Raw genomic sequence first — 16,807 nt, 5'->3', positions numbered from 1 at the left:
GCACTCACTGGAGCTGGTTGATGATGACCATCCGTACATGCTCCCTGGCCTTCAGGATCTTCTCCAGCCGATGGATGTCATAGGTGTTGGGGTTCCGGAAGGGGATGTCATCTGGGAGGCCCTTCACCTCCACAGCATCTGGGCTGTCCCGGATCAGTTTGTAAGGAACTAGCACAGGCCGATTCAGTCCCAGGGCCTCACCTGAAGAACGGGGGTCAGAGCCAGAGAAAGATGGTCCCATGTCAAACGGTGAAAGTCTCTGGGAAAGGATTATGACTCTGACAGCCCAACTCAGCAGTCATCCAGCCCCAGGGACAGCAACATCACCCATGTAAGTATGTGACATCAGATTCTAGAATTGCCCAGAAGACATACCTCCGGGCATATCTGTCAAAGTTTCTAGACTGACTTGATTGATGTGGACCCCTTCTAAATGTGGGTGTCACCATCTCACAGGTCTGTGGTCCAGAAGGGAATGAAATGGACAGAGTGGGCTGGGTACCAGCACCCATCTCTCTGCTTCCTGACTACAGATGTGACAGGACCAGGGAACTCACTTTCCTGCCCTGTGGTCTATAGATCTGCAGACCCTTCCTTCCTTAAGTTGTATACTTTGTCACAGCAATTAGAAAAAGTAAGCAATATTAATACCATCAGCCACTAGGGTCACGAGAGCCACCCTGTAGACCCGCCCCGGCCGCATGGGAGCACTAGGGAGCACTGACCGTATTTCTCATTGAAGAGCTCCTTCACCTGCTCTCGGAGGATCACTTTCTCCCCGAGCCTGTTGGCGTCATCCTCATCTGTAGGAAGACAAGAGCACCTGCTGAGTAGCCTCTGCAGTACTGCCCTCTCTCTGACAGCTGCTTCGGTCTCATAAGTAAGTATACCATCCGCGCACCGGCTCACTTCCGCTCACAGTCATCCATCGCCACGCCCACCCGCTCACCTCCTATTCATCTATTCAACTTTCCATCAAAGCAGCACCCCCACCACAGCCCAGGCATCGAGCACCCAAGTGAGGCCAACAGTGCAGGGGATATCGGTCATAACCCAGCATCAAGTGTGATGAGACACTCGGGAGGGAACACCAGGCATTACACAGGAGACCGGAACATTTGCTTTTTTGTTTTGTATTCTTGTTTTCATTTCTCTAAGGCAGGGTCTTATTCTGCTGCCCATACTGGCCTTGAACATAAACATCCTATCTATGTCAGCCTGCTGCATGCTGGGATTAGAGGGACATTCCACGATGTCCTGCTAGGTGCTGGGGATGGAACCTGAGTACTCAACGTGCTTTGGGGCACTGAGCTACGGCTCAGCTCACTTGGTTTGAAAAGATGATTTTTGGAGGGACATGACTGACCCTGGAGAGAGGGTCTGCACTTCTACCACTGTATGTATGTGTGATGTATGTATGTATGTATGTATGACGTATGTATGTGTGATGTATGTGTGATGTATGTGTGCGTGTATTATGATGCATGTATGTATGTATGTATGACGTATGTATGTGTGATGTATGTGTGATGTATGTGTGATGTATGTATGACGTATGTATGTATGCATGACGTATGTATGTGTGAGGTATGTGCGATGTATGTATGACGTATGTATGTATGTGTGATGTATGTATGCATGTATATATGTATGTGTGATGTATGATGCATGTATGTGTGATGTATGTATGTGTGATGTATGTATGCATGTATGTATGACGTATGTATGTATGTATGTATGTGTGTGTGTGTCTGCCTCCCTGCCTTTGCTTACCAAAGGGGTTTAAAGGTGTTCATGCTCAGTTTATGTCATATTTATTTATATATACATCATATGTGTGCAGTGTCTGAAGAGGCCAGAAGAGGGTGATGGATCGCCTGGAACCGGCCTGGTGGGAGGTTGTCCTCTGATCTGCACACATTCAGTTGCACAAGCACCCATACCCACACACACCCACGCCCACACACAGTGGCTAAGGACAACAAAAAATCCTTACTGCCCACTGTTCAAATTTCCCGTCACCTCAAGAAATTCTATTTTGTGTCTTTTATCTCTTAGATATCTGAAATCAGTTCCTTTAAATTTGAAATCTGCCTCTCTCTCTCCCTCTCTCTCTCTCTCCCTTCCTTTTGGCTTTTTGAGACAAGGTTTCTCAGTATAACCAGCCCTCACTGTCCTGGACTCACTTTGTAGCCCAGGCTAGCCTCGAATTCATAGACATCGCCTGCCTCTGCTGCCTCTGTTGGGATTAAAGGCACACCATCTGGCTGTATAGGTCCTCTTTTGGGGTGGGGAAGTCATGGTGGAATGTAGCCCAGGCTGATCTTGAACTCACCATGTAGCCAAGGGTGATCTTGAACTCCTGATCCCCCTGCCTTGAGTGCTGGGAACTGAATCCAGGCCTTCAAGCAAGTCAAGTGTTCTACCAACTGAGCTAACTCCTGGCCCAACCCCACTCCTACCATTTGTTGCTATTGATGTTTGAGACCCTTAGCCTCCTTAGTGCTGGAATTATAGACATGAAGCTTGGCAGATCCTGGTTGTTGGTCTCTTTTCTGAGGATCTATCCACCTTAGAAACCGTCATCTTACTCTTTCAAATCCACCATGTTAGCCCGAAGGATAACCGTATTTGCCTTAAGGAATACACCTGCATGCTTGTTCTTGGGCACACATACACACAGAGGCCTGGCATATAATGTCACAGCCAGATATTTACACAGGATCAACACACTTGGTTTGGCAGCCATGCTGGGGCTGCTATACTGTCCAACCTCAGGGTGAAGTTCAGAGGCCTTGAATAACTTGGGCCTCTCCCCACCTGAGTGGAACAGGATGCCTCCTGCAGGAAGCAGGGGCTACTCTCAAGAGTATTTGTGGTAAGGAGGGACAGACAGCAAGTTACAGGGGACAAAACGCCATATCCTTCTTCCTGCCTACAGCTTGCACAGTACCTCCCCCTTTTATGGATAACATGATTAAATACAAGAACTAAGAACAACCACTGCCGAGTTCAAGTTCACTGGGTTTGTTTGTTTTGTTTTTCAGCTGGGCCTCAATCCCATGAACCTCCTACCTTGGCTTTCCTGGTGCTGGGCGGGCATGTTCCACTGGAAGTATTTTTTGCTTCTTTCATTAACTTATTTTGTTTGTGTGCACATATCCATGCATGAGGCCCATGGCAGGCACGTGGAGCTCACAAGACAACTGATGGGGCTTTCAGTTTGTGTTTGCTTTTGTTTTTCTGACACAGGATTTCTCTGTGTAGCCTTGGCTGACCTGGAACTCTGTGGATCAGACTAGCCTTGAACTCTCAGAGACTCGCCTGCCTCTGCCTTCCTAGTGTTGGGATTATAGGCATGCGTCACCAGGCTTGTCTTTGAGACAGAGCTGCACCATGTAACCCTGGCTGTTCTCCAGTTTGCTAGGCTGGAACTCAGAGAGATCTGCCTGCCTCTGCCTCCTGTGTGCTGAATGACATGTGTACCACCATGCTTGACTCAGAGGACAACCTGTGGGAGTCTGTTTCCTCTTATATACCATGTGGGTCCCAGGGACTGAACTCAGGTTGTCCAGCTTAGAGTCCTGTGCCAAGCCTAGGGTGTTATTTTTCTTTACGTCCCCAATTTTCCATCTTTTCCTTCCTTCCTTTTATTTATTTAGTTAGTTAGCCAGAGTCTCAAATAGCTCACTTGAGTCTCAAATTCAGTATATAGCCAGAGATGATCTCACAATATGCCTGGACTGCCGAATGCTAGGGATTGCAGATGCGTGCCACCATGTTTAACCTGTAATTTGTTCAAACAGCGGCACAGACAGAGACCCCTGGGACCCTTCTGACCTGGCTGCCAGCTGTCTTGTTGCAGTCTCCTTGGTCTGGTGGTTTTTCCAGCTTCGTGTCCTGTAGTGAGAATTTTGGTTTCTTAAAAAAAAATGCAGAAATATTGTAAGAATGTCTTCTCGTTTTAGTTCCACGTGTGGGAGACGGGCCAATTTGGGTTGTCTACAGCGGTTGACTGTGATCTGCCTCGTGTGGGAGACAGGCCAATTCGGATTGTCCACAGCAGTTGACTGTGATTTGCCTCGTGCTCTGGTAGGAGCATGGTTTTGTCAGCTGCAGATAGTTTCTGGTAAGTGTGTGACCTTTGGAAATCTGGGGCCCTTTTAGAGGATATAAATGTTAGGGTCCCGAGAGAGCAGGTTGCTGATGGTGGGCTCTTGGTTGGTTGCTGTTGATTAAGTAGTCGTGCACGAAGAAGAAATAAGAGGAAATTAGATATCCTGCTGGGGAAAATCAAACCTGCCCCCAAGGAAATCTATACCCCTGATAAGGAGGAAGTAGTCTAAAGATATCAGGCCCTTTTCCTACCCCTGACTTTATTAGATGATTTCTCTCTCTCTCTTTCCCCTACCTGGTGTTAAAGGGTTGAAAGGGTAGAAGAAGAGGGGTGAAAGAGAAAAGAACCCACAAAGCAGCCAATAGTCTGGCTACAGTGCCTCCATCCCCACCCCCCAACTGTCATCTAACCTTTCCTCAACATCCTGCAAAGACCCGAGTGTCCAGTAACCACGGAGCCGAGTCCCACCTTCACCCCACCCTTCCTGTTCTAATTCGGCTCAAAAACAAATACTGTGGTAGGTGGCCACTCTGTGCTGATGTCACATCGACTCAAATGAAGGTGTCGGTTGCTCTTATCGACTTGGGTGGCCTTCCGAGGTTAATTTTGTGTGTGAGTTTGTCTATTCACGCCTTTATATCAACAGGACGCTTTCTTTTTTGATAGAGTCTCTCATTTGGAACTGGCCAAGCAGGCTAGGCAGGCTGCACTGTGTATTCACTTGTTTCTCTCTGCTCCCCCAGAGCTGGTGGTGTAAGTGGATCCCACCATATCTGGTCCTTTCTGTGGGTTTGCTGATTGAGCCATTCCAAGTCCCTCTGCTTCATGTTTACGAAAGGGTTTCTGGAATCTTATTGAAAAGTCTGAGGCTCCCTCAACCTCATGGGGTGGCAGAGCCTCCTTTTTTATGATCCTGAGAACAGATAAGTTCCTTTCCAACCACACATGGGGTGCAGGACATGAAATCTTTTGTTTGGTTTTCTTTTTCAAGACAGGGTTTCCGCTGTGTAGCTCTGGCTGTCCTGGAACTCACTCTGTAGATCTGCCTGTCTCCGCCTCTCGAGCGTTTGCACTAAAGTCGTGGGCCACCACGCCCGGCTAGGACTTGCTATCTTTATCCCATCCAGAAGCAGAACAGGCCACAGTGCCTCTGGCTGAGTTTCCACAGACTAGGAAATGGTCAGGGTTTCCCAGACACTTGGCTTCATGGCTCCTTTGAGAATAAAGGAGGAAGCATAGGGCCAGATCTGGGCCCAGCAGTGGGGCATCTACCCACTGAGGCCTCCCTGCCCCACCCTGGCAGAGGCCATTTCAGGAAGACAGAAAGGTAGTCATTACCCGAGCCATACTGACAGAGAGCAGTACAGGTAATCACTGGGAGCAAGTATGGCTGGCCCTGGGATTGTAGTATCTTTAGACACCAAGAAAGGACAGTAGTATTTTGAGATCTCAAGACCAAGACAGAGCTGAAAGGGTAGAGAAGGAAGAAGGCAGGGACTGGAGGACTGGGGCCAGGGAAATATTGCTCAGGCCTTGAAGACTGGAATACAGAAAGGCAGAGAGAACCCTGAAGCAATGATGGCCGAGAGACAGTAAGTCAACCTACCTAAAACTATAGATTGTTAAGGTAGGCTTATCTAAGACCAGAGATACTAAGTTAACTCTCTATGATCATACACAGTGAGCTAACTTACCCCAGATCCAATTAACTTATCTAAGATCATAGTAAGTTATCCAAATTGAAGACCATAGTTAATGTATCTAGTAGCACAGCTCAGAAATGGCAAACTTAGGTTCCTAAAGGGGCAAAAGAGACAGTCTGGTCCCCTGGCCTATGTCAGGTTCCCTCGTCCAGGAAGCTCTCCTTACTTTTGAGGTGATGGCAGATAGCACTGAGAGACCCTCAGCACTGTGAACTACCTTATGTGGCAGGCAGGCCCTTCCCCTCCACTGAGCATTTCAAACTGGGCCTCAGACAATGCTAGAGAAATGGAATAGCCACTTTCCTCAGGTAAATCATTGTTATAAAAGCTTAGAAAATATTAAGTTTGCAGGGAAATGGTGGTGCATGCCTTTAACCCCAGCACTCAGGAGGCAGAGGCAAGTACATCTCTGAGTTCAAGGCCAGCCTGGTCTACAGAGCGAGTTCCAGGACAGCCAGGGCTGCACAGAGAAACCCTGTCTCAAAAACAAAACAAAACCACCAAACCAACTAAGGGCTGGAGAGATGGCTTAGTGGTTAAGAATACCAGCTGCTCTTCCAGAGGTCCTGAGTTCAATTCCCAACAACCACGTGATGGCTCACATTACAGATTGTTATCTATAATGGGATGTGATGTTCTCACCTGGCATGTAGGTGTATCACACAGACAGAACACTCTCATATTTAAAAACACACACACACACGTGTATGTGTGTATGTGTGTATATATATATATACATAAAATTAAAAGAAAATATATACACAAGTAAAATTCAGCTCCAGGACCATTGCCTTTGACAGGCACTTCAGAGAAGACCCAGTCTGACAGCCCGTTGATTAAGCCATGAGTCTCTCACCAGGACAAGCATAATTCTGCTGGGCAGCCAGGGTGACCTTGGTTAAACAGCTAGCTAGCTACGTTGGTCTGCCTTAAGCGTCCATAAAGCCACAAGAGGGGGGGGTCTGTCCTGGGATGCTTTCTCTTTGGGAACACAATAATATTAAAGAGATTAAAAAATGTCCCCCTTGTTCTCTTTATGATTGGAGTAAATTCTCACGGGGTAGGGGTGGAGGCTTAATTTGCTGTAACAGTTTCTCAAAATTGAAATTGAACTGGGAAGTTGATTGTGGGTGTCTTAGATTAAGTGGGACTGTTGGGAATTTGGCTGTAGCTCCCGGGGTGCTCAGGTTTCTGTGCAGCAGGGACCCAGCACAAAGACCTGCCAGGCCTACATTTACAAGATCTAGTCCAGGCTGCAGTGCCAACCCTTCTGAGCCTCTGGCTGAGACCTATCTGGCCTTGGCTTTGGGCTCCAGACTAGAGGCAAAACAATCTCATTTCTGTTTTATAGTTGAGGGCATTGATGCTCCAAAGAGCTGAACCTGGCTTGCTGATGTCACACAGGAAGCTGGTAGCTCTGTCTGTGGGGACCCTAGTGCACCCCACTTTTCCTTGACAGTGCACCCAGGCTGCACCCTGGTGTCAGAGGTTAACAGTGACACTGGTGATGTGTGTCTGTCTGTGTCTGTGTGTGCCAAGCGTCTGTGGCACCTACGGTGGCTAGAAGTGGGCATCTGATCCCCTGGCACTGGAGCTACAGGCAACTGTGAGCCAGCCATCTCTCAGGTCCCTATGATTCAGTTTTGAGACAAGGTTTCTTATAGCCCAGGCCAGCCTCAAACTTACTACGTAACAGAAGCTGGCCTTGAACTACTCCCAGGGGCTGGGAGGATATACGTACATCCCCACTACATACTTGGGGTGGGGGGGGGAACAACTGGCTGTTTGGAAGGTCATAGTGGGCAGGAAAGGGAAGGAGATCATGTCAGGTTTTGTACCGTGGAAACAGCTCTTCCCATCCTCCTTGGCAGCAAACCACGTAAGAATATTCTCTTTGCTAAGTGACTACCTAAGTTCCGCTTGAATGCCTCTGGCAACAGGGAGCTCACTACTTACAAAGCTTCGTCCCCCACCCCCAGGCTTCTCAGACCCAGGCTTTCAGATTATTTTCCATCATTTTTACCTCAGACCTTGTCAGCACCCCCCCCCCCCCCAGGCCTCTGTAGATGTCCTTGTTTTGTTCTTGGCTCCAGCTTTACCTTCTGTAGGCCATCTGCCCCAGGTGGAAGCTGGTCGCCATAGCTACCACCAGAACATTCAAATCTGACATCATTTGGAAAACAAAGCTCTGAGGCCTGAACATAAAACCCAAACCACATCAAACCTGGTGGAATGGATCTATAATCCCAGTTACCTGGGGTGGGAGGTGGGGAGGAGGAGGAGGATTGTAAATTCAAGGCCAGCCTGGGCTACCTAGTGAGACACTGTCAAAGATAGACAGAGCTGGGTGGTGGTGGCCCAGCGCTTGAGAGGCAGAGGTGGATCTCTGTGAGTTCAAAGCCAGCCTGGTCTACAGATGAGTTCTGTGATAGCCTGGGTCACACAGAGAAACCCCGTCTCGAACAAACAAAAGAAAGAATTCAAGCCGGCTAGGGATGTAATTCTATTGTGGAGTGCTTGAAGCCCTGGGTTTCATCCCCAGCACTGTACAAAATGCTACGGGCTCGGTGTGCACACTTGCAAGCCCAGCACTGTGGAAGCAGAGCAGACGTGGGAGTCAGAGTGCAAGGTCATCCTTGAGGTCCATCCAGCAAGTTCAAGGCCAGCCCCGGATACCTGAGACATTTTGTTCCAAACAACGATAACGAAACAAACGCAAGACCCAGAAGTCCAAGTTCATGGCTGTCTCCTCACTCAGCCTGGAAAATGTCACTTCCCTAGGCTGAGAGCTACCCTTGCCTCCAGATATGACGAGTCTGGCTTGTCACTGGAGAGAACGATTCCACCTGCAGTCTCCACTGTATAGATCTGGAGAAACCAATCTGCCCTCATTTTTAGAGGATTTCAAGTGTGCATGCTGTTCACACGTGTTCACAGGCCCTGCCTTCCTCTTCTCTCTCCACAAGATTCATCAATCCTTCGCTCAGCATCCCGCATTGTTCCAGTGATTCCTCTGGGACTATGCCTCCAACAGTCGTCCCCACAGGGACCTCCCCAGCTGGGGGACTCTTACAGACACAGAGGGACTGTACCTTGTCCCAGCACCTTTCCTTGATATAAACTAAAGTCAAATGAGACAATGCCTCCATCAGAAGGCCTGTAGGTAACCCCATAGAGCATTTGCTTAATTAGTGATTGATCTCAGGGAGGGCCCAGCCCCACTGTGCTAGGCCCAGCAGGTAGTCGTGAGGTATATAGAAAGCAGGTTGAGCAAGTCAGGGGGAAAGGCAGTAAACAGTATTCCTCCAGGTTCCGGCCCTGGCCCTGTCTTCCCTCAGTAACAGAGTGTCCCCTAGGAATTAAAAGCCAAAACAACCCCTTCCTGCTCTAAGGTGTTTTTTTTTACCATGGTGTTTATCATAGCAACAGAAACCCTCAGACAAGAGTGGACTAGTCTGACAGAATATAACACGTCTGTAATCCCAGCACCCAGAGGTGGAGGCAGGGGGATCCTAAGTTTAAGATGATTCTCAGCTGAACAACACTAAGTTCTGGGTTGGCTTGGTCTACTTCACAAAAAAGAAAAAAAAAAAGAAACGTTTTCTTTTTCAAAGAAGAAACTGGGATTGGGGTGGGGGTAGAGAGATGGCTCAGTGGTTAAGAGCGATGGTCGCTCTTGCAGAAGAACAAGGTTCAATTCCCAGCATTCACTGTGGCTTACAACCATCTGTATCTCCAGTTCCCTGACCTCCACAGACACCAGGTACACACATGGTACACATAAATACATGCAGGTCAGCCAGTCAAACTGATAAATAACACACACACACACGCACACACACACACACCCAACACAGCAGCAATAACCACAACAAACAGACAACAGACAGGGCTAGGGAGATAGCTCAGTGGGTAAAGTGCTTATCTGGAAAACACCAAGACCTGAATCTGAGCCTCACATCCTCTGTAAGAAGCAGGGCCTGGAGCCAGCAAAATAGCTCAGCTGGTAAAGGCACCTGCCTGCCTCTAAGGCTGAAGACCTGAGAGTGCGCGCGAGTGCGTGCGCGCGTACACACACACACACACACACACACACACACGCAGGAGAGACAGCTCAGTGGTTTAGAACACTCACTGCTCATTGAGAGGACCTGAGTTTGGTTCCCAGGGCCCGTGCAAGGCAGCACACATCTGTAACTCCAGCTGCAGGGGATCTGGTGACATCTTCTGGTCTCTGAAGGCATCACATTCACAGATTTTGTTTTTTTCCTTTCCTTTTTTCTTAAAAGCTATGAGTGACAGTGTGAAATTGTAATCCCATCACCGGATAGTCAGGGACAGGAGGATGCCTAGGACTAGCTTGTCAGCCTAGCTTCAGGCCAGTGAGAGATACTATCTTAAATATATATAGGGCAGCTCCAAGAACTGCCCTCTGCACACATGAGTGTGCCTCCACAATCCCCCCGTACATACACACAGAGGAACACCCATACCCTACACACACACACACACACACACACACCACACACACACACACACACCAAAGCCAGATGCCTTTAAACTTAGTACTCAGGTAGATCTCTGTGAGTTCGAGGCCAGCCTGGTCTACAGATCAAGTTCCAGGAAAGCGAGGGCTACACAGAGGAACCCTGTCTGGAAAAACATAACAAACAAATGAAAAATCCTAAAACCAAACCAAAAAAACCAAACCCTATCAATCAAGTAAATAAGCCAGTTTGAACAGGGAGATTGCAGACAGGACCCGTGTCATTGCATCTAGTGGTCAGGAGGGGGCGACAGAGAGACACTCAGCAGGATCAGAGATTTAGCACAGGAAGGTACAACCTGGCTCCTGCAAGTACGGAAGTCCTCTCCTTTCAAATCTCAGTCAGGCTAGGCAAATGCTTGTGACTTCGAGAAATTTCCCTAAACTCTCTTGAGTCTATGTTTCCTCTTGTGTGAAGCTAACCGACCCCAGAGTGGTGGCCCACAACTGTCACCTCAATGCTCTGGAGGCGGAGGCAGGAAGGTCACAAATTTGAGGCCAGTCTGGGATACATATCAGGACTCTTTTCGCCAAAAACGAGTGGGTTTGGGGGCCAGGGAGAGACATGGGGGCTGTACGGGGATTGGCTGACTTATATACTGGTTTCCTACCGAGGCTGGAGGTCCAGTCACACTTCCTGGACCCCAGAGGGACAGGAGCAGCAGCACCCAGCAGTGACATCAGTTTAGGCAGTCACTTATGTCAGGGTTGGCCACTGGCTAGGGTCTGGCTTTAGGCTATCAGTCTGGGTCCTACATTTACAAACTAACTCAAGAGCTAGGGTGGAAGGTAGAGGGAAGGAGCTTGCTATTGGACCAGGCAGACAGGCTGGGCCAGGGTCAGTCCCAAAGAAGGGACTTTCTGAATGTCTCACTGGAGGGACGACAGCCCTCTGTGTTTGCCTTGTTGTGCCCAGCTTCCTTCCTGAGGAAGTCCTCATTTCCCTCATGGTCTGACTGCCTACTCTGGCTCAGCCTCTAGCCCCACCCAGGGCTGTCTCCACAGTGGGCACAGGATCCTAGAGTCCTCCCTGTGAGCTACTGCAGAAGGTAAAATGAGGCCAGGGACTTTTTGTGTTTGTTTGTTTAAAAAATTTTTTTTCAAGATACGATCTTGGGGACTAGGGATATACCGGATTTGATAGGTTTTTCTCTAGAATGCATATGGCCCTAGTTCCAGCCTCAGCACCTCAGGCTTGGTGGAATACCTGTAATCTTAGCAAGCTTGATTTAGCCACGCCCCCAGCCCCTCAATGCGGGATTCTAGGCAGGAGCTCTACCACTGAGCCACGCCCCCAGCCCCTCACTGGGGATTCTAGGCAGGGGCTCTCCCACTGAGCCACGCCCCCAGCCCCTCACTGGGGGATTCTAGGCAGGAGCTCTACCACTGAGCCACGCCCCCAGCCCCTCACTGGGGGATTCTAGGCAGGGGCTCTACCACTGAGCCACGCCCCCAGACCCTCACTGGGGGATTCCATAGGAGCTCTCTTTCTTTTTGTTTGTTTTCTGAAACAATGTTTCTCTGTGTAACCCTGGCCATCCTAGAATTTGTTCTGCAAACCAGGCAAACCTCAAAATCACAGAAATCGACCTGCCTCTCCCTGCAGGGTACTGGGATTAAAGGTGCACCACTACGCTCACCGTTTTCTTGTGTTCACTTGAGACTGTCTCTCACTGGCCTGGAGCTTGCTGAATAGACCAGGCAGGCTGCTCAGTGAGCTCTAGCAATTCGCAAAGCTCCACCTCCCTGGCACAGGATTGCAAATTGCACCACTACACACAGGTGTGCGTGTGGTGTGTGTGTGTGTGCATGCACACACGTTACTACCCCATTCCCTACACACAGCTACACAGCTTTGTATGTGGGTTCCTGGGATCAAATTCAGGTCCTCTTGTTTGCACAGCAAGTATTTTACAGACTACGTTATCTTCCCAGCTCCCTAACAACTCACATCTTGCCACCAAGCCCCCTGCACCCTATGACAACACTCAAATACATTTGCCATCAATCTCCCCCTCTATGAGTCAGCCAGGTCTCCCAGAGGTCATGGGGACCCTGGCACAGCTGCGACCTCTGCCTGGGTGAAGCCCACGGCTCCAGTGCTATCTCAACGGGCTCTTAAGACCAGAGCATCGGCAGGAAGAGTAGGGCAGTACCCAGGTCCTGCTCCTGAGCTGGGCAGTTGTATCTCACGATGGACTTGGCTTTGAGCTCCCAGAACTGTCCACAGACGCCCCACCCCCAACACCAAGTACCTCCCAAGCCCACAGAGGTACCACTTACCAGGCTTCGGGATGAGTCCTTGAAAGGGCCTGGAAGGGAAACAGAAGTGAACTTCAGGGAAAAGAGATGCAGACAAGGTTACCACTAGGTACACGGGGACACTAGCTTGCCAAGGAACTGGTAACAAATGCCCGGGGCCTGCTTCAGACATTAGCATTTAATGTTTGACGCTTGGAGAGAGGGTCTCATGTAGCCCAGACTAGCCTTGAATCCCTATGTTGTAGCCAAGGCTGACCCTGAATTTCTGGTCCTCCTGCCTCTATCTCCTGAGTGCTGAGATTACAGGTATGTACCATTACTCCTGGTTTATATAAGGTGCCAGGGATGGAACTAAGGGCTTCCTGTGTGCTAGACATGCTATGAAACCAACCAGGCCACTCCCCTAGCGTTTTTGTTGTTGTTGTTGTTTTTAAGAAAGGGTCTAATTATGTAGCCTGAGCTAACTTTAACTCCTACGTTCCTGCCTCTGCTTCCTGTGTGGCAGGATGAGGGCATGTTTTGGGATCCGTACCGTGTGAGCATGTGCACTGGGGGCAGGGGAGAGAAGACAGAACTTGTTTATGTGCACACATGCATGCCAAAGCCTGACTTCCAGAACCTTCCTTAGTCAGTATACTTTTCTTGGTTTCTTTTTTGAGAAAAGGCTTCTCACCGAACACAAAGCAGGTCATTTAGCTAGACTGGTTACCACCAAGCCCCTGGGACTCTCCTGTCTTTCCCAAATGTCATGGCTGGGGTAATAGGTACACCCCTCCCCCAACAACATGCTCAGATTTTTGCATGGGTGCTGAGGTGCATCCAAACGTAGGTCCTCATGCTGGCTCAGTAAGCACTTCCCCACAAAATGGACTCCGGAGCCCCAGAATCTGCACTTCAATCAGATGTCCAGGGCATGTATGTATATGAAACTTTTGCTTTCTCAGGGGGCTGGGTATGCCTAAGGAACTGATGTGGGACATACAGTTAGAAGGGTACCCAGTTAATATGCGGGATCCCCTGCACCCAGCCTGGTGGGTAGAGCAACCCCTATAGGAAGGTCTACAGGAAGACCATAGGAAGGTCTGGAGCCAGCTGGCAATCCCAGCCAGTGTAATCTGAGCTCTTCCTTATTAAGTACCTGGTGACCGTGAACTTGATCTTGTCAGCCACAGAGAGAATCCTTTCCAGGTTCTGGGAGCCGAAGGTGCAGGGTTTGCGGAATGGGATTCCAGGGGGCAGGCCTTCGATGATCACCGAGCCTGGATTGCTTTTGATTCGCTTGTAGGGCACTTGCACTGGGTATTTGATGCCCAGAGCTTCACCTGGATACGAGAAAGGCCGTTGTATCAGTCAGGAGCAGGAGGTAAAACAGGGTGTGCGGCAGGAATATGAGGTTTCTCTCCCAGAGGGCTCAGGCCCTTTGTGGAAGACAGGAGAAGTTGTACGTGGCTTGGACTTGGAGATTCATATGTGTACTGGGCAGTTTCTGTGGGAATCCACGCTGGGTGGACCTTGAATACGTGGCTCCTGGTACTGGGTTAAGGCAGCACTTAATATTTCTCGGACTCCAGGCTGTGCCACTGAGCACCTGCCTCCCAGATGGGAACCCCGAAACATCGGCTTTTACCCAGACCATGGAATTCAGATTCACAGAGTCAGGACCTTGTGAATCTGACCCCGGAAGTGAATGGGTATGCTCCACCCAGCGGGAGGAAGGTAGATGAAGGCAGCCAGGGTGCTGTCGGGATCGCAGGGACCACTGTCTGCCTGGTCTCAAGTCCCGTCCCTTCTTCCTTTCCCTCTGTTTCTTCTGAGACAGGGTCTTATTATGTAGACCAGGCTAGTCCTCAGAGATCCACCAGACTCTTCTCTTAAGTTCTTGGATTAAAGGCATGTACCATCACGCCTGGCTCTTCTATATGCAAAGTCTTTTAATTAATCTATTTATTTAATGTGTATGGATGGGTCTTTGGTCTGCATGTATGTCTGTGTCCCATGTGTGCAGCCTAGTGCTATCAGTCCAGAAAGGGATATCAGATCCGCTGAGACTCGAGTTACAGATGGTTGTGAGCCACCATGTGGGTCAGAAAAACCAAACGTAGCTAATGCTAGTGGCTAAGCTACCTCTCCATCCTTACCAGCAATTCTCCCCCCCCCCCCGCATCCCCCTCAAAGATTTATTTATTTTATTTATATGGGATCACTGCAGCTGTCTTCAGACACACCTGAGTGCATCGGATCTCATTACAGATGGCTGTGAGCCACCATGTGGTTGCTGGGAATTGAACTCAGGACCTCTGGAAGAGTAGTCAGTGCTCTTAACTGCTGAGCCATCTCTCCAGCCCCTCACCCTCACCAATTATTAAGGTTTTTTTGGGTTTTTTTGGGGGGGACAGGGTCTCACGTAGCTCAGGCTGACTTCCAACATGCCATGTAGCTGAGAATGGCTTTGAATTCCTTCCTTCTTGATTAAAGGTGTGCACCACCAGGGGCTGAGCGGTTAAGAGCGCTGACAGCTCTTCCAGAGGTCCTGAGTTCAATTCCCAGCAACCACACAGTGGCTCACAACCATCTGTAATGGGATCCGATGCCCTCTTCTCATGTGTCGGGAGACAGCTACAGTGTATGCATATACAGAAAATAAATAAATAAATCTTAAAAAAAAAAAAAAAAAAGGTGTGGGCCACCACCTCCTGGCTGGTTGTGAACTTCTGATCCTCCTGCCTCTACCTCCTGAGTGTCATGATGACAGTGTCAAACTGCCATCACACCCAGTTTATGTGGTGTCATGGATGGAGCCCAGGGCTTCACACATGCTCACAAGCAGCTTATCAACTGAGCCACAGCCCAGCCTCTATTAAAGAGTTTTAAATGACATCTGCTTTATTAATGTGTGTGCGCGTAAGCACCTATGTGTGCACACTCCGAGGTACATACAGTAGAGACAAGAGGGTGACACTGCAGATGTTGGCTTTCTCCTTTCACTACGTGGGGTCCAGGAATCGAACTCTGGTCACCAGGCTCGGCAGTCACCACCTATACCCTGTAAGCCACCTCACCAGCCAGCATCTATCTACACATGCTCTCTCTCTGTCTCTCAACAAAATCTTACTCGGTAGTTCATACCAGGTCTGGAACTCAGAGTAATCCTTCTGTCTCAGCCAAGTGATGAGGTTACCGGTGCACCCCACCAAGCACATCCCACAGTGGGTCTGTTTTCTGTGACACTGTGCTCCCAGTGCTTGGCACATACTAGATGTTCAAGAAATATAACAGAGCCAGTGCAATGACTCGGCTCACAAAGGTGGCTGCCCGCAAACCTGGCAAATTGAATCTGATCCCCGGGACCCACATGGTGGAAGGAAGGAAGCGACTCCTGCAAGTCTGACCATGTTTGTGACGGGGAATGTTCATACTCATATACATGCCCGTACACACAATAAATACATTTTTTTTTTAAAAAAAAAAAAAGCAAAGAAATACCTAAAATATAGATCAACCTCTTTGCCCAGTGTTAAGCTGGCCACAGGCAGGAAGCTGCCCACCTCTCCCTCGACCTGACCCCTGCCTGTAACTCACCGTATTTCTTGTTAAACAGGTCTTGGACTTGTTCCCTAAGCGTGTTGGCGATGTCGATCCGCGAGAGCCTGGTGTTGTAATTTTCTGCGAAGTGAATACAATTATGGACAGAGGCTATTACATTAAAAGGCACTTGGTGACTTTTACAGGAAAATGACTTCCTAATTACAGGGAACTCCTTGTCTGGCAATTAGCAGATCTTTGGAGTGGGCCCCTCAGAGTCCTTCAGAACCAGTCTTCAGGAGACTCTGTGTGCGTGTTTTTTTTTGGTTTCCTGGAAGGACTCTCACACTGTTGGGACAACAGCCACGAAATGAAATTAGGCTAATTGTTGACATTTGAAAACTAACAAATGAATAAATAGGCCCAGAGGTGAGACACGAGGGGCGGGGGTGGGGGGAGGGTTGGAGTGAAGTCTTCCAAGAGATCACAGAGACATAGGGCCAGAATAGGAGTGTCTACCCCACCAGGAGTTATTGACAATTTGGTGGTATAGGACACACTGCCCAGAGCCTTGGAGATCACACAGAAATGCTCTACCACTGAGCCACGGCCCCAGCCCCTCACTGGGGGATTCTAGGCAGGGGCTCTACCACTGAG

The 16,807-nt window shown here is 49.1% G+C and overlaps 1 protein-coding gene across 7 annotated transcripts in view; it reads right to left on the bottom strand.

The window, feature by feature from the left end:
• The window catches only part of Gtf2ird1 (GTF2I repeat domain containing 1), a 96,666-nt gene that overhangs the window by 3,087 nt on the left and 76,772 nt on the right, over positions 1-16,807 (bottom strand). For 4 of the 7 annotated variants that reach the window (XM_028766012.1, XM_028766018.1, XM_028766016.1 and 1 more), the window contains 6 exons: positions 16,208-16,291; positions 13,767-13,950; positions 12,650-12,678; positions 3,841-3,921; positions 726-803; positions 9-201 (listed from right to left, as the gene is read on the bottom strand). In XM_028766012.1, coding sequence (XP_028621845.1) covers positions 9-201; positions 726-803; positions 3,841-3,921; positions 12,650-12,678; positions 13,767-13,950; positions 16,208-16,291 — 649 coding nt within the window. The remainder of the gene's footprint in view (positions 1-8; positions 202-725; positions 804-3,840; positions 3,922-12,649; positions 12,679-13,766; positions 13,951-16,207; positions 16,292-16,807) is intronic. The other 3 variants (XM_028766015.1, XM_028766017.1, XM_028766013.1) reach the window with 2 other exon arrangements.

This window comes from Grammomys surdaster, unplaced genomic scaffold (genome assembly GCF_004785775.1).
Source record: "Grammomys surdaster isolate TR1022 unplaced genomic scaffold, NIH_TR_1.0 166, whole genome shotgun sequence".
NCBI classification, from domain to species: Eukaryota; Metazoa; Chordata; class Mammalia; order Rodentia; family Muridae; genus Grammomys; species Grammomys surdaster.
This window is presented reverse-complemented; position numbering and strand designations above follow the sequence as displayed.